General features: G+C 53.4%; 1 protein-coding gene, 1 long non-coding RNA gene and 1 other non-coding gene across 9 annotated transcripts; all 3 read left to right on the top strand.

Moving 5' to 3' along the window:
• Positions 1-904: 904 nt before the first annotated feature.
• PRCD (photoreceptor disc component) lies at positions 905-11,686 on the top strand. 2 transcript variants are annotated; one of them, XM_087854071.1, is made up of 4 exons: positions 905-1,070; positions 1,345-1,413; positions 3,916-4,008; positions 8,455-11,686. In XM_087854071.1, the coding sequence occupies exons 1-4, from the start codon at positions 997-999 to the stop codon at positions 8,567-8,569; spliced, it is 351 nt and encodes a 116-aa protein (XP_087710197.1). In that variant the 5' UTR covers positions 905-996; the 3' UTR covers positions 8,570-11,686. The 2 variants fall into 2 exon arrangements, 1 of the variants encoding a protein (XP_087710197.1); XR_015721235.1 differs by lacking the exons at positions 905-1,070; positions 1,345-1,413 and adding an exon at positions 3,260-3,518.
• A 3,696-nt stretch (positions 11,687-15,382) lies between these two features.
• On the top strand, positions 15,383-19,985 carry LOC123802970 (uncharacterized). Of its 6 annotated transcripts, XR_006782723.2 has the most exons (7): positions 15,383-15,457; positions 15,955-16,037; positions 17,984-18,085; positions 18,218-18,260; positions 18,704-18,850; positions 19,067-19,166; positions 19,567-19,985. It is a non-coding gene; the product is annotated as an uncharacterized LOC123802970 (long non-coding RNA). The 6 variants fall into 6 exon arrangements; XR_006782721.2 differs by lacking the exon at positions 19,067-19,166; XR_006782719.2 differs by having other exon boundaries at positions 19,067-19,985.
• Positions 17,788-17,869, top strand: LOC123803269 (small nucleolar RNA R38). Its single transcript, XR_006782804.1, has one exon. It is a non-coding gene; the product is annotated as a small nucleolar RNA R38 (small nucleolar RNA).
• Positions 19,986-21,189: the final 1,204 nt, after the last annotated feature.

Here is a 21,189-nt window from a genome sequence, read left to right as displayed (position 1 = left end):
GCCTTCTTCTGGGGAATAGAAGAGGGTGGATGCTCAGACCCATGCCTGCACCACAGGTTGCCTGGGCCAGGACAGGGCACTCCGCCCCCGCCCACCTCCCTGAAGCCCTCTGATCAGACACGCAACCCCAGAGCGGTGCCCTTCCAAGTGGCTGCCCGGAGGTTTCCACTGGGCAAGCAAGCAGGAGAAATCTTTCTGTTTAGTCTTACCTCATCCTTTACAAGTCTTATGTGTGTTCATGGTGCAGGACTGTATCTGCCCAGGAGTACAGCGTATACTGTAGAGGCGGGTGCGTGTCCCTATTTCACGAGGCACACTTCAATTCAGTCTCTTAAGGAAGGGGGTATGTCATCAGTAACATCTGGAGAGGATTGTCCAGAAGGGGGAACTGAATGGCTTAGCCAACCCTTCACTCCCTGGCCTCCCTTGTCTTTATGGCTTCATCATCTAATATTCTTCCCCCTTCCTCCCCTCCCCTCCCCATGCCTCCCCATGACATCATTGTGACATGTCCTGTGCTTTCACGTCTGCAGCCCCCAGCAGAATCTTCTGCCTGGGGACCCAACCCTCCTTGAGCACCTGCAAATCCTGATGTCCCCAGCTCTTCTTCCAAGTGTTCCCTGAGGCTTGCGGCTTCCAAAGTGCCCTGCAGGTGATTTCCAACACCTACGTCTCTCTATTGTGGTCTTTCATGTAACTGGCCAGGGCATGTGTCTAGACTAGAAGCCCCTTGGGGGTCAGGCCCAGGTCTCAGTCACATCGACATCCAGAACAGACAGCTTGATTTATCCTGCCACTGCGGGGGACAACCTGGGCCCAGCGAGGTTAATCAGTCTGCACAAGGTCAGGTCTGCTGACCCCACTAATCAGCTTGAGCCTCCTAATCCCGTGCCAGCAGGAACCTCAGGACAGACTGCAGTGGCTTGTGAGAGCTGGCAGGGCCATTCTGGCCTTCTTCTGCAGACCCAGTCCGGGAGGGGATGGGGGCGCTGAGCCATGTGCACCACCCTCTTCCTGCTCAGCACCTTGGCCATGCTCTGGCGCCGCCGGTTCGCCAACCGGGTCCAACCGTGAGAAACTGACTGGGCCGTGGGCTTGGGTGGGGAGGGGGGAGAAACTACTCTGCCGGGCGGGAGCCAAGCTGAAGGTGGGCTGGGGCTGCCTGGGCCTCCTGGGAGGCTGTGGGGGGCGGATTTGCAGGGAGTCCTTGAGAGCAGGGGGAGCTTACAGCTCTTCACTGAGGCCCCCAGGACCCCAGCCCAACGTGGCTAGGTCCCGCAGGACAGGTGGGTCTGGGCCTGGGCGCTGCCCACAGCTCTTGCTGCCTGTTCCTCCCGCCCGCAGAGAGCCCAGCGGAGCAGACGGGGCCGGTATGGGCAGCGGACTGGAAACAGACCTCCAGTCCTCAGGCAGGTAAGGCAGAGGAGAGTCAGGGGTGGAGGAGGGAGGGTGCGTCCGAGGAAGCTGACGCTCTCCCTGTCCCTGTCCATGCCTGGGGACGTACAGGAGCGTGTGGGTGCCCGCTGGAGGCTGGCCCCTCGCCCCAGCCACCCTGTCCCCTGTGCGCCTGGTGGGCAGGCTGAATGTTTTCTCCGGGTGGCAGTGGGAGCCCCCAGCCTCTCCCCTGGACCACAGCTGCTCTGCCTTGTGGGGTGGTCCCCAGGGTCCTATCGGAAGGCGCAGGGGCACTGGAGAGAGGGATGGGGCAGAAGCCGCGCTGGTTGCTTGGCTCGCCTTCCCTTCCCCCGCTCCCGCTGCCCCCGCTCAGCCTCAGCGGCTCCTCTGCCGGAGCAGCTGGCAGGATTCGCCATCCAGTCCCCAATAGGAGGCTCAGGACGAGCATGACATCATCAGCACCGAGTGCCATTGGCTGGGCAGCTCCTGCGGGCAGGACGCTGTCTCCAGTGGCCAGAAAGTTAACTCTTCCCTAGGCTGAGACCATGTGGCCTTTACAAGGGGTGAAGTTTGGGGAACTTCTGGATTTTTCCTTCCCTAGGTGACCAGTGTTCTTTGATGATAGGGGCTCCTGCGCCCAACAAAACATGGAAAAATCGACGAATATTTATTAAGAACGTACTGTTTTGCATGTTCTTTTGTGCCTCTGGGCCCACCTAGTGTGGGAGTCCTGTGAGAAGTGACATTCTCTCCTGCAAAAGATCTGCTAGCCTTCTCTCACTCCTAGTGAAACAGAGAACATGATGCCCTTGGGTTCGGGGGGCCCCAGCCGGAGGGAGTCTCCCCACAGGGCTCAGATGGCTAAGCACTCAGCACGCTCGCCTGCTGGGACACCCCACCGTCTCTTTCTGTTGGGGTGTGGGACCCTCCCTGCAGTGCCCCTCAGCCACACGGAGGCCAGCAAGGCACGAGAACGGGAGTCTCTGTCCGCGCACGGCCCCTAACTCCTCCTCGGTGCTGGGGTTCCTCAGGCTCTGAATGTCAGACGGCCTACTGGGCAGCCCTGGGCACGTGTTGGCAACAGGCATTTCTGCCGTGGCCTTCCTTGGCGTCTAGGCTAGCTGAGATGGTCACACTAGTGCCCAAGGAGTCCTGCTGGTGAACTGGGCTGCCAGGGGAAATGGTGAGTCCCGGGCCGCACGCAGAGCAGGCCCTCCAATGTCTGGTCCTCCAGGTTGAGTTTGGGTCTGGGGGTGTACAGCCAGAGTCCCCGTCCTGACTCCCCACTTCCCCACTTACTGACTGAGAGACTTGGGGAAAGTTACCTGATCTTTTTATTTATATGTAAACTAGGATTAGCAACAGACCGTGCAGGGTGTTTGTAAGGTTCAAGGTGAGATCTGCATAAAGCGCTTGGCCTGAAGTAGGTGTTCAGTAAACGCTGGCTATTCTCCTGCTGTCGCTTGGCTCTTGACCAGTGTTCTAGTCTTCCCCTGGCATGTCTCCTGTATTAACTCGCTTGGAGGTTGTAACAGTCCCAGAGGGTTGGCAAGACAAATGTTTCTATCTCCCGTTAATGGTGGAGGAAACTGAGGGATGGGGAGGGAGGCCTAAGTGACTTGCTCAAGGTCATCCATCCGATTTGTGGCCGATGGGGACAGACAGGTCCCTGACTTCAGGCAGTCTGTCTCTTCCACATGAAATGGGCCCAGACCCCCATCAGGAGGAGAGAGCCGCATCTGGACTATCTGGCCTGGCCTCGTGTGGTCTAGCCAGAAGGAAGCAGTTTCCTGTTAACTCCTCGGGACCCAGTTAACTGGAAAAATCAGCCAAGCGGCTAACACCTCCCGCCTTGACAGGCTGGCCTGGGTGAAATTTCTGCTCTCCGATTCCACAGTCACAAATTCCAGCTGATTTCCCAGCTGCCCCTACCCCTCATTAGTGGGGTGACTCGCTAGGCCTGGGGCGGAAGGAAGAGGAAGTCTGGAAGCTCGGGAAGGACATCTCCTTCGATCCTCTGACTCTCATGCTTTTCTGTTTAGGGAGAAAGAGCCTCTGCAGTAAGTCCTCCCCTCTTCAGGCGGAGCTCAGCCCCAGGAACTGAGACCAGCTGGCCGAGGCAGGTAGGGCAGGGCTGTGAGCCTTGGAGGGTAGAGGGCTGGGCTGGGGACCAGGAAGGAAGACTCTGCAAGGCCTGGCCGCGTGGGAGCAAAGCAGGCCGGCTTCAGCTCTGTGGTCATCGGTGGAGGGTGAGCATAAGGGGGGGTGGACTTCATCAGCTCCTACCTTGAACCTGTTATGGTCCCAGCCACGGAGCAAGGACTAGTTTCAAGGGAATGACGTGTGATCTCGACAGCATTTTCTGGGCCTGGGGATGAGGTGGTGGTCATGCTGGGGGCCCGAGGGTAGTTCCCACGGACTTCTGAGGGAAAGGTGGTATTCTGGAACATCCATTCTGCAATGCAAGCCCCTGCCTTGGCACGGGAGGAAGTGCCAATCTGGTTTGGTTTTCCGTTTTAGTTTACATCCTGGCTTGCCCCCCACCCACAAAGGATGCTGTGGTGGAAGCAGCAGCAGCAAGCAGGAGAATGGGGAAAAGCAGCCATCGAGAAGGTAGACCCCTCCCTTTGAGCACCTGGACCCACCTGTCCTCACTTTGCCCCCGGCGCTGGTGGTGGGGCCTCCTGACGCTCATTGCTCTGGGCTGGGCTCCCTTCCTCTGAGGTCCTGATGATGATCCGAGGCAGGCCCAGAGAGGCACCCGGTGGGGTCTACTGTGGGGCAGCCCCAGCAGCCCAGGCTAGAGGAGGAGCAGGTAGGGAGCGGGGAGCCCCAGGGCCGAGCCCAGGAATTGCTGATAGGGCTTTTCATTCATTCCCTAACTTAATCCTTGCAATAACCCAAGGAGCCTGGGCATATTATTACCCACATTTTGGAAATGAGGAAACACAGAGAGGCTAATGAATTTGTCCAGTGTCATCCAGCTAGTTAACGGGGACTCCCCCCCAGCCTCGCACGGAGGCCACAGAGCTGCCCACACTCTTAACCACCAGGGCCCAGTCGTCTCTCCTGGAAGTTTGCAGCTGCTCTGTGAGAAGAGGGGTTCCCCTGGCCTGGCAGCCCCAAAGCTTGTGGTCCTAGGCTGTGTGGCATCGGGGTGCCAGGGTGGCACTCACTTCCTGTGGCACGTGCCTCTCCCCGGTCCCCAGAACTCCCCCTGTCACTGGCCGCTCTGCTGAAATTATCAGCAAGAAATGCCAGCTGGATCTGTGACATGTCTGCCTGCAGCTGGAGCGAAGCATCTCCCAGCCTGTCTCCCGAATGTGTCTTCCGGGCACGCGTGTGTGCATGCGTGCGTGTGTTCCAAAGGGGCAGTAGCATGTGGGAAGGGAAGAAGCATGACACTTGTTTTGTCAATGCGCTGACTGCTCAGCACCGCGGCGGCCTCCTCTGCCCCCAGCTGCTCTGCCATTTCTCTCTTCACAATCCTGCCCGATCCAGAGCAGAGATCAAAGCAGATTTCCGCTTCTGCTCCCTGGGATCCAGGCACAGACTGGCAGGCAGCTGCTCCCGACTGTCTGGAAGCCATTCATCTTGCAAAGCCCCCCCCCGCCCCCTCCCGCACGTGCAGCCCCCCTTCCTCGCCATCCAGCCCCCACGGCTGGGCGGGCGGGGGGGGAGGTCTCCGTCTGGCTGGCCCCTGCCATCAGGCAGCAGGAGACGGGGAGTTCTTTAGACAGCAGCCCTTCCGTCGTCGCCTTGACTTCACATCTGAAGGAGGGAAGGAAAGGGTGAGATGCCGCAGACAGTAGGGACCCACACTGAAGCCATGGGGGAGAGGCTGCTGATCGTGCAGGGAGACTGGCGGTGCTGTGGAAGCTTCTAGAAGTAGGGTGGGGTGGAGGCAGAGGAAGGGTCCCGCCAGGGGAAGGAGCTCTGGGCCGGAACCACGGCAGAGCACCACTGCCCACTTGACACGGGCCAGAAGTTCGTGACCACCTGTCTCAGCTCCTGTCAGCCTGTCTTCCTCCTGTGTGGCAACGGCCTTCCTGGTGACAGGGCTGTCAAACTGAGGGCCAGAGGGCACCACTCCTGGGGCTCCAGTCTGCGTCTCCGAGCCTACCTGTGTGTTCATCCTCTAATCTATTTGCCATGTTCCTGTCACTTCGGCCTCGGCTCTGCTCTCTGCCATTTCCAGGTGGCCTGTCTCCTTGCACTGGTCTGAGGAATTGTCAGGCCAAGGTCACCTGGCTGGACAGGAGCTGGCGGCCGGCCCAGACACACCTCCACAAAGTGACACCCCTTCGCGGTGCTGTTCTCAGGGGATGGTGGCTCCTCCAGGCATCGGTCCCCGATGAAGGGGGGGAAGGCGAGGGGATGGGGGGAGTGTGTTGGCTGGCCTTGGCGGCTGCCCGGGCCCTACCAGCTGGGGTACCATGTGGGCTGGGAGGGAGGGGCCCTCTCCCCCAGGGAGCAGGCTGGCTTCGGTGGGAGCAGATTGTGTTTACACCTTCCCCACACACCCAGCCCACGCTCTCTCTTATTCCCCGGGGCTCTCCCACCCCTGGGCTCTCTGCACGCCCTGCACATTTGCAGCTCCTCTCCTGCTGCGGGGAGTGCCCACCCTCAGCCTAGCGCTCCTCTAGAGAAGGCTGCTGGGGCCGGGGCCGGGGCGCTCCTTCCTCAGCCACTAGCTCCCTTCGTAGGGGGTGCACCCAATGTCGCCAAGAGGCTGCATCCTTCCCCCCACCCCACTTCCTTGGAAAGAGCTGCTGCTTGGGAATGGGAGCAGGAAAGCCCAGGGGCTTGGCAGACTGACCATAATAGGAGGAAAGGGATTAAGGGCAACCAGAGAGACAGCAGAGAGACTGAGAGCTGGTGCATCCCTAGCCTGGGGGGTGCTGGCTCTCAGGAAATATGAACGCAGAATCTAAGAGCGAGGAGTCCGGGCTCAGAGCACCGGATCTGAATCCTGACTCCACCATCACCTCCCAGTTCTGTGGCCTTGGGCTGTTACTGAACGTCCCTCCCTGGGGTTTCTCCTAAGAGGAGGATAACAGCAAACCTGTCGGAGTTGTTGTAAGGGTTAAATTAGATAACGTGTCTAAAGTGCTTAGCGCCCTTAGTAAGCGCTCAGTATATCTGAGCCCGGGGGACGGTGTTAACTACTGAATAACACGTCACTTTGCGACAAGAGTAGGTTCAGAACAGCTAGCCCTTCCCCCCCTCACCCCGTGGCCCTTCCTGCCCTGTCTTTCCACATGCACAACAACGGGGCGATGGGCAGTTCTGAAACAAGCCAGAGCCCAGCCCAGCACTGGGCACCTGGTAGGACCTGGCAGCCCCGCGGACTGGACCAGGCACACCACTGTTGCCTCTGGGTGCCTGCAACCCTGTCCCAACCTCCAGTGGGAAGCCTGACCCGGACACCTTCCCTCCAACTGGCTCTGCTTCCCCGCACGGATCTCAGCTCCTAGAGAAGACAGGAGGTGATGGCCCTGATGTTTTTCCCTCCTCTGTCTGAATGCTAATGTCTCTGCTGCTTGGAGCCTGAGTGACAGGGAAAAGGCTGCTCTGAGCGGCAGGGTGGCCAAGGGCGGCAGCCGGGAGCAGGGAGGTGCTGTTGTCTGTTACTTTTGTGGCTGAGACTCGGGGTAGCTGCCAGTCTCTCCTGGAGATTGGAACATGGCCAGAGAGCAAATGAGATGGTGGGGGTGGGCGTGGGGGTCGGGGGGGGAGCAGGGAAAGCAGACAGAGCAGCTGCATCAGCCGCCGCTGTCCTATGTCACCCTAGGGGGCAGATGCCACCACGGGGAGTACCCCCACCCAGCCCAAACGTGTGGTTGTGGGGATGCGGGCAGGATGGTCCCGGGCGCGGGCGTCTAGCAGAGGCCCTGGTCCAAGATGAGGCGGGCGTCGCGGCACAAGGACTGGTCCCACGGGTTCCCAAGGGACCCTTTGCGGGACCTCAGTTAGGAAGAAGCCTGAGACCTTGAGCTAGAGGGAAGGAACGCTTCTTCATGAGCCTCGAAAGAAGGGAAATGGCCAAGGTTTACAGTCATATAATGATACTACTAATATTATTAATAATGGCTAATGTGTCTCAAACGCTTCTGTGCTAGGGCTGTGCCAAGTGCTTTACTTATACGCATTGTCGCATTGATGGGGCAGGAACTGTCGTCATCCTCATTTACCCAATAAGGAGAGTCAAGTTCGCAGAGCTTGCTCAAGGTCACCCACAGCGAGTAGTGAAGCCAGGACGTGTGCGCGGGCAATGCGGTGCCAAAGCCTGGGAAGGTGTCGGGGCACAGAGGACTTGAGTCTAGAGCTGGGGCTCGAGGACGTCCTGGGTGTGACCGGTCCACCAGGGCTCAGGAATGAGAGCTGTGGACCCCGCCCGCTGATTTTCCCGCTGCTCACGCTGCAGGAACTGACATTCGAGGCCAGACCAGACTCTGGGACCCGAAAGGCCAGTCCTGGCCTGCCGACTGAGGGGGGTGAGGAGAGCTGCCTTTCCACGATCTGTCCTGCCCCTCAGGGAGGAAGCAGTGGCCCCTAGCCGGGGTGACAGACATCATCGAGCTTGTCGCCATGGTCACTCGGCTCTCAGGGGCAGAGCCCTGGGGGTAGGAGAGGGTGGTAGCCAGCAGCCCAGCCGGAGGGGGGCAGCTTGAGGAGGAAGGCTTTGTTGTTTGTTTTTACAGGGGGAGGGTGCAGGGTTTCAAGGAGGTGGCTCCAAGAGGGACCTGCTGACTTCAGCTGGAAACCAGTCCTTGTACCTAAGGACGACCAGGGACCCTCTCTGTGGGATACACGTGCCCCCTAGTGGGAATTAAGATGAGAGGGTGGCTGAGAAAATTAAAACCAAATATAAAGATTTTCTGATAGATTATGGCCTCTGGGCCTGGATAGGAATGGCCCCGGTCCTGTGTCCATGCGAATGCACACACACACACACACACACACGGGCACACACAGGTTTAATAACGTTTGCAGAAGCCAGGAGAACGGAGCATTTCAAAGAAATGATTTCATTTCTTCCTTGGTCATTTATTTAAGGTGCGTGTATCGGGAGCCTGAGACGACAGACACACTCTGTGGTAGGTGCTGGAGTCAGACGGCGATGGAAGGGATGGTGCCTGACCTGCCAGCAAGAACAACAGAAAGATCCTAGCCAAGGAAGCCCGGGTGTGCCCGCTCGGCTGCTGCCTGGTCACATGACCTTTCCTTCTCTGGACCTCAGTCTCCCATTTAACCGGCAATGTGGAACCCAAGTGGGCTGGTGCTGAGGATGGGTGGGACCCGTTGACTACCCTCAGAAGAAGAGTGGTCTGGTAAAATGAAGGGGATGGACCATTTGACCTCTGGGGGCCCTTCCAGATTCTCCCGGGCGAAACAGGCTACAATGGACTGTGTTTAGAGGTGCTGACAGTGACTCGCCCCCTTGGCAAGCGTGGGTGGAGCCCCTGTGGGTACAGAAATGAAGTAAGGCTTCCTGCCACAAAGAACCAGAAAACTGGGCAAGATAGAAGAACAGACATTTGACAACAGGCACCACACAAGATGGTGACCCCTGGCCCCCTCAGCGTCTGCCTCACACAGGTCCCTGCCTGTGGCGTGGGGCGGGGAACCCCAGCAGACTACAGTGGTCTCGTTCAGGTGAGGAGACGAGACCAGAGCTCAGGACAGCGTGCCGTTCCCAAGGATAGACGCACAGATCAATGGGGTCCCCAAAACAGACGCCACGAAGGTGATGGGTGGAGAAAGAAGAGTCCTTTTGAGAGAATACAAAAAGCAGTAACCATAAAAGAAAAAGATAAATTGGACTTTATCGAAATTCTTGGAAAGCCTGGAAGAAAATATCTGCCAAGCAAAAATCTGAGAAAGGACCAGTATCCAGAATATATAAAGAACTTTTACAACTCAGTAATAGGAAGACAGCTCAACAAAAAGGGGGGAGGATTTTAATAGACACTTCGGAAGAAAGTATACATATGGCCAATAAACCCCTAAAAAGATACACGACATCCTAAGTTATCAAGGAAATGTGAATGAAAACCACAACGAGACATACTGCACACTCCCCAGAAAGGCTGACAGACAGACCGTAAGAGGCGTTGGTGAACAACCGTAGCCCTGTACTAATACACTGCTGGGAAACTAGTCTGGCAGTTTCTTAGGCAGTTATCCAAGAGGAACGAACCCATAGGTCCACGCAAAGATTTGTACAGAGAAGTTCGCGGCAGTGTTATTAATAATGGCTCCAAACTGGAAACAACCCAAATACCGTCCATGGGTGAGGGGGTAGGAAAGGGGGCAGCGTATTCACACTGCAGAGTACTATTCAGCAATTAAAAGGAAATGAGCCACTGTGTGAACCACAACATGGGGCACTGAGAGAAGCCAGACCCCGAAAAGCACCTACTGTACGAATCCAATTAAAGGAGTTTCTAGAACAGGCAGAACTAATCTGTAATGGCAGAAAGCAGATCAGTGGTTGCCTGGGGCCAGGGCTGGATATGGACACTGGGAAATAGCAGGAAGGTGCCCCTCAGGGTGACAGAGATGTTCTAAATCCTGACTCGGGTTGTGGTTAGATGGGCCTATCACTGATTGGACTATGGAGTCGTATATGTGAAATGCATGCATTTTATTGTATGTAAATTATACCTCAATACAGATGACGGGAAGAGTTTAAAAAAAAAAAAACAAAACCAAGAATGAAGACCTGATTCTTGTCTTGCTCACAGTCTAGTGGAAAAGCCAGATGTGAAAACAAATCATCAGAAGACAGTGAGTCCCCTAAGAAGTGTGCTCAAATAACAAGGGTTCTGTGTATGAAGTGCTCCCTCGTGCCGGGCCCGTGGAGGTGCTGTGCGTGCGCGGTTCTAAACGTCCAGATAAGAAGAGAGGCTGGGACGGAGGGGCGGTGGTCGTGCAGCGTTACTCGGCTAGAATCAGCTGGGCTGGGACCCGCTCCGAGCCTGCCTGGGCGCTGAGCGTGGGCTTCACCAGCCTGCGGCAGAACACCCAGCCGAGAGCTCGGGACCCCGGCGCCTTCGCAGGTGAGACTTTGCCGAGGAAGTATTGACATAGGAGCTGGAATTTGCTCAGCAGAGGAGGGGAGGAGGCGTAGGAAATTTCAAGGCAAAGGGAGCAAACAATATGAGCAAAGGCTGGGCAACACTCGTGGGAAGGCAGGGTTCCTGGGAGTGGAGCGACGTGTCCCGAAACGAGCAGAAGAGGTCAACAGGATATTATGTGTTCTTCACATTCACTTATTTTTGAAGAACCCATTAAGCAATAATTTTACAAGAGGCAACAGCTCTGCAGAGCAGGCCAAACACAGGGAACCACCCCGTGCAATGCCAAGGTCGCCGCTTCTCAGCAAATGGGCTATGCCTTGGGACATTTCTCCTACTCCAGAAGGTTAAAGCCGTGTTCCACGATCCCAGGTTTCTGCTGAACACCATTTGTAGCAAGCTTTTGTGGTCCTGAGAAATCCCGGGGCGGGGGGCGGGGGGAAGAAAACAAAACCCTTCGTGCTTTTATGCTGGGCTTTCTGGCTGGCTGAAGTCAGGCGCCGGAGTGAAGCAAAATGTGTCCCACTGTCATCGTGTGTTCTTCCGGGAAACTCTGCACAGCGGTGAGCATCACAGGCTTTGAGGCTGGACTGTCTGAGGTCAGATCTCAATGCTCCCACTTACTGATCACTTTCACCTTGCTGCCCTTTGGCTTCTTTGGTTGCAAAAGGGGGGTGATCGTAAGAGGGCAGATGGGAGAACGAAGGGACAGTACGTGCGATGTGCTCAGACCCATCTAGTCTGAGCCGCTACAGCTTTTTTGTATGTCAGTCCGGCCTCAGTACGTTGGTTTTTAAAAGGAAGGTGCTTCGAGCAGAGCCTGGCCGGGAGCAAATACTTAATAGACAGTAGCTTCTGTGTTTTCAGAAAGGTGACGTGCCCATGTCAGCTCATTCGTTTTATTTTACCATGACCTGTTCTTTCAGAATTATAATGACACGAAAAGGATTTGGGACATGTGGATCGTATCATTTAGGATGACTGTGACTCTAACAGAACACCCAACTTAGGGTGCTTCAAATAGTAAGGAGATTTCTTTTTTAAATCTCACATTCTGGGGCACCTGGTGGTGCAGTCGGTTAAGCACCCGACTCTTGGTTTTGGCTGGGATCATGATCTCAGGGTCGTCTGAGCCCAGAGTTGGGGGGGGGTCTGCACTCAGCGGGGAGTCTGCTTGGGATTCTCTCTCCCTCTCCTTCCACCCCTTCTCCCGTCTCTAAAATAAATAAATGTTTTAAAAAAAAAAAACCCTCTCATTCTGTGTTTTACTGAAACTAACATGCCTTTGCTTGTAAGACGCTCCTCGCATTCAGAAATGTTAAAATATTAAAAATACGTGTCTCTGAGTCAAAACAAAAGGTCTGAAGGCACGGGGCTCCAGGACTGGTATTTCGGCAGTTCATCATGAAGACTCTCTTTCCTTCGTTTCCGCTCTGCCACGTCAGACCTTAGGCTCTGGCTTTGGACCAAGCCTCACGGATGCAAGAAGGCTGCCACCGCCTCAAGCATACTATCTTCACAGCATGCCAAAGCCAGAAGAGAAGCTGTTGTTTTTAAAAAACAAGAAAAGTTTTCCCAAACTTGGCATGATTGCATCACAAACCCTTTTCTGAATTCCTGGCAGAAGGAACAGATTGATCCTAAGGGTCTGGTGCAGACTCATCAAGATTCGCCCTTAGGGCTGGGGAGGAGCCTGCCTCCAGTGAGGACAGAGTAAGCCGGTAGCTTTGTTCTGTTTGTGAGACAGAGGAAGAGCGGCTGTGGGCTGCCACGGAGATGAACCCCCTGTGAATCACCGGTCAACTGTTCCGATGCAAGCAGCCAACTGCTTGGGATATCCCTACCCACTTTCCTGTTCTTATTAATGAGAGTAGAGCTTCCTTTCCAGGTTAAGAAATTAACCTCAATATTCCAAATATCCCGGTTTCCTGTTAATGTGGGTTTCAGATACCATATCTGAAATCCTATCAGTGCATGGAAACCAATGAGCTTAACCACCCGAACACAGCCGGCCAAATGACTAGATTCACCTCTGTGCTCAGAGCCAAGGCCCTTGAACCGCACCGAGGACCTTGGCCCTGCTCAGCCTGTGTTCTACTTCTGTCGCTGACCACTAGACTGTGTGATTCTGCCCATATCAGTAAACACAGATCCATACTAGCCTTGAATAACGGCTACATCGTAATTCCCCTGCACGTAAAACTCAAGCATCCCAGACCTCGGGGCGCCTGGCTGGCTTAGTCAGTGGAGCACGAGACTCTTCATCTCGTGAGTTCAAGCCCAATGTTGGGTGTGGATCCTACTTAAAAATAAAAGAAAGAAATCACAACATTTAACGCTTTGGTCTTGACAGCTCTGAACCCCTGCCTGCTCATTCAGAAATCTGGTGCGTTCTTTGTCATCTTTCCCACTGATTTTTTTTTTTTTTAAGATTTTTTATTTGAGGGAGAGAGAGCGAGAGCACAAGTGCGTGCACACAGGAGCAGGAGGGGAGGGGCAGAGGGAGATGGAGAAGCAGACTCCCTGCTGAGCAAGGAGCCCAATTTGGGGCTCCATCCCAGAACCCTGAGATCATGACCTGAGCTGAAGGGAGACGCTTAGCCGCCTGAGCTGCCCAGGCGCCCCATCTTTCCCATGGATTTCTGGCCTGCCCAGGCAGCGTGCCCAACAGGGGCACAGGCACAAGCCCTCTCATTGCATTTTGCTCTGGCCTCTTGGCTGCTGCCCAGCGCCCGCGACACCCCATCTGCTGGGAGCCTGCTGCTCTTCTGCTGTGTCCTGTCGGGTGTGAAGTCTACACTGTGGACGCACGAGGTGGCAACCAGTCCAGGACTCAAGACGGCCTTGCTAGAGCCCAGAGCCCCACAGTCTTGCACCCATCAGCCCCTGCAGCCTCTCCTCCTCACCCTTCCTGCCATAAAGTGGCTCAAAACCACGGAATAGGTGCCCATCATTCCCCCTAGTGATTTCATCCCTAACCACCCCTGCAAATGCACAAAACCCCTCTTTGCTCCTCTCTCCTGCAACCAGAAGCCCTATAATAAGACTGACGTATAGATACACACGGTGCAGTACAGCTTAGTGGTGAAAGCACGGACTCTGTGGGCTGGGCTCACACCCCAACTCCAGCAATCACCACTTGCGTGAATTTGGGAAAGTTACTTCATCGCTCAATGCTTGCATTCCCTCATCTGTGAAATGAGGGTAGTGATGGTGCCCTTCACAGGGCCGCGGTGCACATTAAACCAATCAAGGCATGTCCCGTGCTCCACGAGTGGACGGCACATAGCACTACGAGGTATCCACTCTCGCTATTGTTCACCTGCAGTGGGTCGCTCGTCTGCATACCCGCAGCTTTTGGAACTTCCACACTTAAACTCCCTCTCCAAGGGCGCCTGGGTGGCTCAGTCGGCGAAGCATCTGCCTTCAGGTCAGGTCATGATCTCAGGGTCCTGGGATGGAGCCCTGCATCGGGCTCCCTGTTCAGTGGGGAGTCTGCTTCTCCCTCTCCTTAGGTGCCCTCCCTCTCCCTCTCTCTCTCAAATAAATAAATAAAATCTTAACAAAACAAAAAACTCCCTCTCCAAGTCTGAAATGAAAGGAACTTGGTGTACAGGGAGAGAACCCATTCCCCCTTTCGGGTTTACACAAAACAGTGTCTTCAAGACAGAGAAACTTAAGGGCCAATTTTACAAGATAGAAGTTACTGCTAAGTGAGTCCATGATTATCTGTTGAGTATGGTCTGCGAGCAGAGGCAGCAGAATACCAACCAGGCACTATGACGGAATTAAAAAGAAAATAAAAATAATTAAAAGAGATGATTCCTGGGGCACCTGGGTGGACTCTTGATTTCCCCTCAGTTCATGAGGAGTAGTGGCATGGAGCCCTGGGGTGGGCTCCGCGATCAACAGGGAGTCGGCTTGAGATTCCCTCCTCCTGCTGTGCGCGCTCTAAAATAAATAAATAAATCTTTAAAAAAGAGAGACAGACGTCTCCTGCCTTGAAGAGCTTACAATCAAATTAAGGTAGGCAAACATAAACAAATGTGGCATTGGTAATAAGCACCTGGGACCTATGACCACATACAGAATAACACAATCCAGACTAAATGCCACTGAGATCATCGCTAAAAGGTTGATGAGAATGGGGGGAGGCTAATGCAGAAAAGGCTTTCCGGTCTTGCAAATTTAAACTAGTTTCCAAATAGGTGTAAATTCTGGCTCTGACTAGTGAGTGTTTGCCTGAAGAATAACGGTCAGAAGGAGCGGTGGTTGCTACACACCATCCCCTGCTCTTCTCTGAGTTTATTTTTTCCCTGGTGGGAATTAAAGCCACCGGCGGGTAGGCGCAGAGTCGTTCGGAGACGCAGCTCGCGGGCGCCCCCTGCCGCCCGGGCCTCTCCGCCCTCGCCCCAACTTGAAGGGCAGCGGAGCGGGACGCCTGACAGTCCCCCGGGAATCTTCCGCCCTTTCTCTAACGCTACCCACCACCCAGATGACCCCTCCCCGCCCCAAGTGAAATCTGCGGAACAATTAAGAATGCAATCCGGCCAGGGCTCGGTTTCCTCATCCGTTCCCTTCGTGAGGCCCCCTTGAACTTTCTGCGCCACCCCAGTCTCGGCCAGGGACTATCTGTGGACTCAGCAGATAAATGAGTATAGCTGAAGCAACCGTCCATTTTCGTTTTCTTCCGAGATCAGTCCTCCCACCCCGGGCTCTCTACTGTCCCTAGTGGCGGCCACCATTTTACCCCCAACTCCAGAGCTGCGCTGAGGATGCGGCCGTTCCCAGCGGCGGTTGTTTGCACTACATTTCCCATGAGCCCTTTCTCAACATCGCGAGAGCTCTCGCGAGACTGCTGAGAACACGTGTGCGCAGGCGCGGCTCCACCTTCTTTTCGATGCAGGCCGCGCGGCTGGGAGGCATGGCGGCTTCTGGCAGGACCAAACGGGACAAGCAGTCTCGGGCCTTTGGCTGTGGTAAGGCTGTGGAGGTGGGGAAACGAGGGCTTACTGGAGCCGGAGCTAGTGCATTCGGCCTCCCGTTCCTCAGAGGCGGAACGGTGACGATAAACCGGTCTCCCTCGTAGGGTGGTTGGGAGGCTTAGTTGAAATACTGGATCACTGAACGGCGCGAGTGTTGATGATTGAAGGGAGAGCGCTCAGACCCTCCTTTGGAGTCAAAGGTCCCCCTCCTGGGGCGGGGAAAGCGTCTTCCAGCCTGTGCAGCCTCGTGCGTCGCACAACCACCGTGCGCCCTGCGGGTCTTCCGAGGCCCGCCCACGGGGCAGGCTGCGGGTGCCAGTTCTTAAATCAAGTGTTAACGTCCAAGTCAAGTCCCTCCCGGAGTGCCTTGAGGACGGCCCTAATCAGTAGTTTTTATTTAATCCTATAGGTAGTCGTAAATGGGGTTGTCGATTTTGGAAGGCCGTAATTCCACAACCCACCTTACAAGCTCAGTTTTTCATTCCCCACAGGCTTTTCTTTGGCATCTGCGAAGACAGAGAGCACCAGACCTGCAGGCTGAAGCTTGGAAGTAACGAATGGATCCCTGAAATGAGTAAGAATGGGTGCCAGTAGGACCTGGGTGGTCACCAGAAGTGAGAAAGTCGAGATGGTGGGAAGGCCTGCCACATACGCCCGCCTCACTTTATTCTGGTCTTAAGTTTAGTTTTATGAACTCGTGGATGCATAAATCTAGTTAGGGTGAGAAAAATGGACCCAGAATCCGGAAGTGAGCAGGGTCTGTGCCAGTGTGATTTGGGGCCACTAGGTGTCACTGTTTGGAATCAAAAGGGTTGCCCGGAAGGGAGACTTAGGAAATGGGTTTTGGCTGGCTGGGATTTAGAAATATTTGTGGATGATTAAAGTTATCCTTGTCTGAAAGGACATCTTTTGTGAAGAGTTCTGATGCCTTGAGGCTCAGCTCTTTAAATATCAATCTTGAGAATAACATCTTGACATCATTTCTATTAGAATGAAGTATATTACCCACATTTCCCTTAGAGATTAAAGGTGTTGACTGTAGACTTTGAAAAAAGTCACGTGAAAACCCTCATCTTAAGATGTTGAGTGTAAGGATTTTTTTTTGATGAAAATTCTGTGGGAAGAGTTTTTTAGCTCTTTGGCAGAATTGCAGAGATTAGGGTCCCTTTAGTGTCTGTCTGTCAGATTTCAAGGATGTGAGTCTCCCAGAATTGTTCCTGCCCAGGTAAGGGAAGGAGTGTGGAACTCTGCTAGCCTCCTTGCCAAGCAGTCTCCCAAACAATATTTGTTACAACAATCTTAAGTGGAGTAGATATTTTCTCCTTTGCTACTGAGTAAACAAACTGAGGCTTAGAGTTATACAGCTGTTTCTTGTTTTTTAAAGAACCATAAAAATAGGGCAAATTTTGTGGCAAATTATCTTTTTTCAGTTTCATTGAAAAATAATTGAATTAAGATTAACCCAGTCGTTCTCCACTGGGGTGGAGCGTGCTAATGGGATCTGATGGGTGCTGCTAAGTGTCCTACAATCCACAACTCAGCCCCCACCACAAAGACCTCCCCACCCAGGATGTGAGAGCTGAGGTTGAAACTTTGTTTTAGACTAACTTGAGAGATCTGGGCTCTAGTCCCAGCCTGTTAACCCCACCTTATTTCTTTGTAAAATAGGGTTACTGCTTTCCAGACCTGGCTATACATCCAGGGCACCTACAGGGTGTTAGAAGTACACCTCCAGCCATGGATGAGAATGACCCTGGAGGGAGGCCCAGGAGTTGTGTGGCCATCCCAAGGGCAGGCATATAGGAACAGTTAGATGACCTGATCTACTTGTAGCCTGGGGATTTTTATTATAGCAGGATTATAGCAGTGGCTATTTACAAGTAGCTCCTGGGGCAGATCTATAATCCTCTACTTAAAAAACTGATCTAGCTCTGTGGGTCATTTTGTATGCAGAGGCAAATGAAGGAGAAGTGACCTTGTGTGATGGTGTCTCCTGGCAGCATGTTCCCCTTGGGGATGCCCCGAAGGGGTAACCACACATTCTGCTGACGCCGGAGTGTACACCCCATACGTACTCAGCTATCAGGCACGTTGTGCCGAGGTAGACTCTGTCTTTAAAAGGGCGGGGAGCGTCCGTCAAGTTGGGATTCTGGGTACATCTAGGCACTAGGTATCAGCAGTTTTTACCTTTGAAGGAAAGTTATTTTAATAAAGTAGACGAGGTTGAGAATTCTTACGAGCGAAGTAAAGCAGAATTTTGTAAGGACAGAGTGGTCTTCCTGTGCTACAAGTGTCAGCCCTATGGGCTGGCCGATTGGCGGGGGCTGAGTCCATGATGATCTAAAGTTATCCCTGTCTGAAGGCAAAGAAAGGCCTTTCTGTGGAATACGGATGTCTGAAACTCAGTTCCCAAGTTCGCTTTTTAGAAAATTTAGGCCAGATTTGAAAGTGAGCTACTTGAGAGTTACGTGTGTGTATCTTGAGTAGATTTTTTTTTGTTTTGCAATTTCTCCTGGCCAGGTACAGTCTCAGCCTTGGTTTCTGAGAATAGAAAAGGATCCTGCAGAAGCAGGTGGCAGCGATGAGCTGGCTGCCCTGGGCCCAAAGCGGAGACTTGTGTGTGTAAGTAGAACCCTTCCAAGTAGATGGGCGGCGGCGGGGGGGGGGGGGTGTTTGTTTTGCTGCTCCTGCCCCGGGTTTAGGATTGTGCTGAGTGGCAGGGAGATTTTAACATGGGTTTGTTTTCTTTGCTAGATGTCTGCAGTGTGGGAGGCAGAACTGATCTGCTTTGCCTGAAGTAAGTGAGAGAACTCCTCCCCTGTTGCTTGTAGTCTTCGTTTCCATCTTTCGTGTCCCCAGAAAGCCCCACACGCCTGTGATGGTTAGTTATCCCTGTCTGAACATCTCAGCTGAGGGGAAACAATCTATTCTGAGGCACTGGGGTTTGGCTCTTAAAAGCTCAGGCTTTATCAGGGATCACATTGAATGGACTCTAGAGGGAATTGTGTCCACCCTGCTGAAACCCCAGTCGAGTGCATATCCCTCTGCAACTTGAAAACCGATGGTGTGGCTGCCCTGTCGTGCTCTAGGCCCCTTGATCAATGGTCCTGAGGGTACAGGATATAAGAGGGGGCAGAAATGGGCACGTAGCCCAGTTTGGGGTCATGTTCTTACTGTGGAATGTGAAAGAGTGCTTGTCCCATATTTCAAGGAAGTGAATGCACTCTTTGAAACCGACAGGAATGTCGGAAGTCTGCCAGCTGTGGCAGGACTGTGACCTGCCTCGGCACCTCATTGTGACATTCAGGAAAGAAGGGCTGCCGTGGCACCAGCAGAGCTGTTCGGTTTCCACGTGCTTTGTCTACACCACCAGGGAGCCCTCCTAGGGTGAGCTCAGATTGTGTCTGGACAACATGATTGGCGTGGGGCTGCTCCCGGGGTGGCTGAGGGCTGAGTAGGGTGGCCTGTGAACAAGAAAGTAGCCCATGGTATTGGGCCGGGAGGGTGCCTGGCTTTGTTCCCATTTAAATGCCAGGCTTGGAGTGGGCAGATTGCCTTTTTCTGTTGAAACTGGGAGGTATGTATGGGCTTTTTGTATTTAAGGTCACATAATTGTTCAGTTACCAAGGAAGCTAAATTTGGGGTGCGATTTAATAAGCCTGAAGACTAGCCCCAGCAGCTTACAGCCTGTGAGTAAAACAAAGTAAGTAAAACAAAGTAAAAGGGTGTGTTAGCGAGTGGGGAAGTCGACTTCTTGCGTTATCGTTGCTGCAAGTAGATCTGACTGCTCCACGGGACTCACGGAGACCTTTAGGTTTGACTTCAGAAGTTTTACCTCCACAAAGTGGTTGAATGAGAATGTCCCCAGTGCTTCGTGGTGGTTCCTCCCTGGCCCCTTGCCAGACCCTGCTCGCTTTGAGCCTTGGCTCTTGAGGGCAGGCTCAGGTTTTGAAGCGGTCTGTGCCCGATGGTCCCCTCAACAGCATGGGCCTAATGTTGGGTTAGAATGAGTGCTGCTCTGATTGCCTTTTCTTTAAATTTGGCTTTCAGTTTTGAACCCCCTGCTGGCTGATCCATCAAAGGACTCTCCTTTGGTCTTGCAGGTTCTCTCTTCAGCGATGCCAGGTGGAGCAGCACGGCCTCTGTTGCTAATTGTTAATGCCTGTAAAGTAATCCCCCAAAGGGAGAATGATTTAAGAATTCTTAGGACTTGGTTTTCAAAAAGGAGCCAAAGAATTTGAGTGGCAGTTTATCCTGAAAACTACCTGGCGGTTAGTCAGGTCAGGGCATAACTAAGAACATCCAGAATGCCGCCGTTGAGATGATCTGGGGGTAACTGGTGTATTGGCAAGAAGCCGGTGATTGTGAGCGAAGAATGATTAATGTGTACGTGCTCTGTTTGGGGGAGACCGAGGGGAGGCAGGTGCTCCGCTGAGAAAGAGGTTTCTGAGTGCATTTCCTATGAAGTTAATGTATCTTGGGCTTAAATTTTGAAGCACAAATAAAAGTTTTTAAAAATGGATTTTTGTAACTGGATTTCATGTTGAGACCCTCATACTGGGATTTTACTCTGTGACTAAGCCAACACGTTCTTCTATAAATGAAGGTTTCACAGAATACTGTTGGTTTTTTTAGAGGGCAGAAGGAAAGTCACAAGCGGACTCCACGCTCGGTGGGGGGTTCGCTTTCATAACCCTGAGATCACCAGCTGAAATCACATCCAGTCAGACACTTCTGGGCCCTGTGTTCAGTGGGGAGTCTCCTTTCTCTCCCTAAGAGTGGGACAGTCAACAGCCTGAGCCACCGGGGTCCCTCAAGTTTCACAAGATGCAGTCAGATATAAGTTTCCCACTAAATTGATTTTCTGCCCCTCTTAATGGGTTACTACCTACAAACGTCACGTTACCATTTCTCAAATCTAACGGATGGACAGGTTCTGATAGCTACAGATGTGAAGGGAACAGGGACAGGTAAAGTGTCCTGGACACAAGGGGGCTAGGCGTCCTGACTTAGGCTATGCTGGCTTACCAGGACAATTGGCTTTCTTTACTAGTAAAGGTCACTATCAGATGGCACAATGGACTGGCACTGGGTACCAGGTTTCCCACGTTTGACGGTGTTCTTCCCGGACCATAATTCTATCCAGAGAAACATACTTGGGACACTGCTGTCCTTGAGACCAAGGGACAGTTTGATGTTGCCAAGCTAAAGGGAGAGGCTTGTCTGCTTGCTACTCCCCTCCAGTCTAAACTGCTCGACAGCCGCAGGAAGGGGATGTTTCCAGGAGCTGCCTCCGTCATGAAAGCCCAGGTCTATCACATACCTGATTTCTCAAATAGAATTTTGATTCTGGTGACAGTTCACCGCTCTTGTTAAACATGCTGACAGGACCTGCCTTCCAAAACCATGGAGCCAGAGGCCAGGTCCTGGGCCTCGGCGAATTAGCCCATGGTGATCAGTGCCAGCTCGAGAAGGCTCTTGCACAGTAGAGCCGATTAGGCCGTTGAGCTACTAGTCATGAGGCCAGTAAACCCCAGGGCTTAAGGGCTATAATGGTGATGACTTGGTTAGTTGAGACTTAACCCTTCCAATAGAAGCCCCTGTGCTCTGTCTAAAGTGAAACTGCCTGTCAGCTAAGTCCGGATTTACTGAAGCCACGACATGAAGCTGAGCGTTCATTACCTGATCGTGTCCTCTTTTCAGTGGCCAGGTGCTAATCCATCCAG

This window comes from Ursus americanus, chromosome 23 (genome assembly GCF_024610735.1).
Source record: "Ursus americanus isolate L20-20 chromosome 23, mUrsAme1.1.p, whole genome shotgun sequence".
Taxonomy (NCBI): domain Eukaryota; kingdom Metazoa; phylum Chordata; class Mammalia; order Carnivora; family Ursidae; genus Ursus; species Ursus americanus.
The sequence above is the reverse complement of the archived record's forward strand: the minus strand, read 5'-3'. Positions and strand labels throughout refer to the sequence as shown.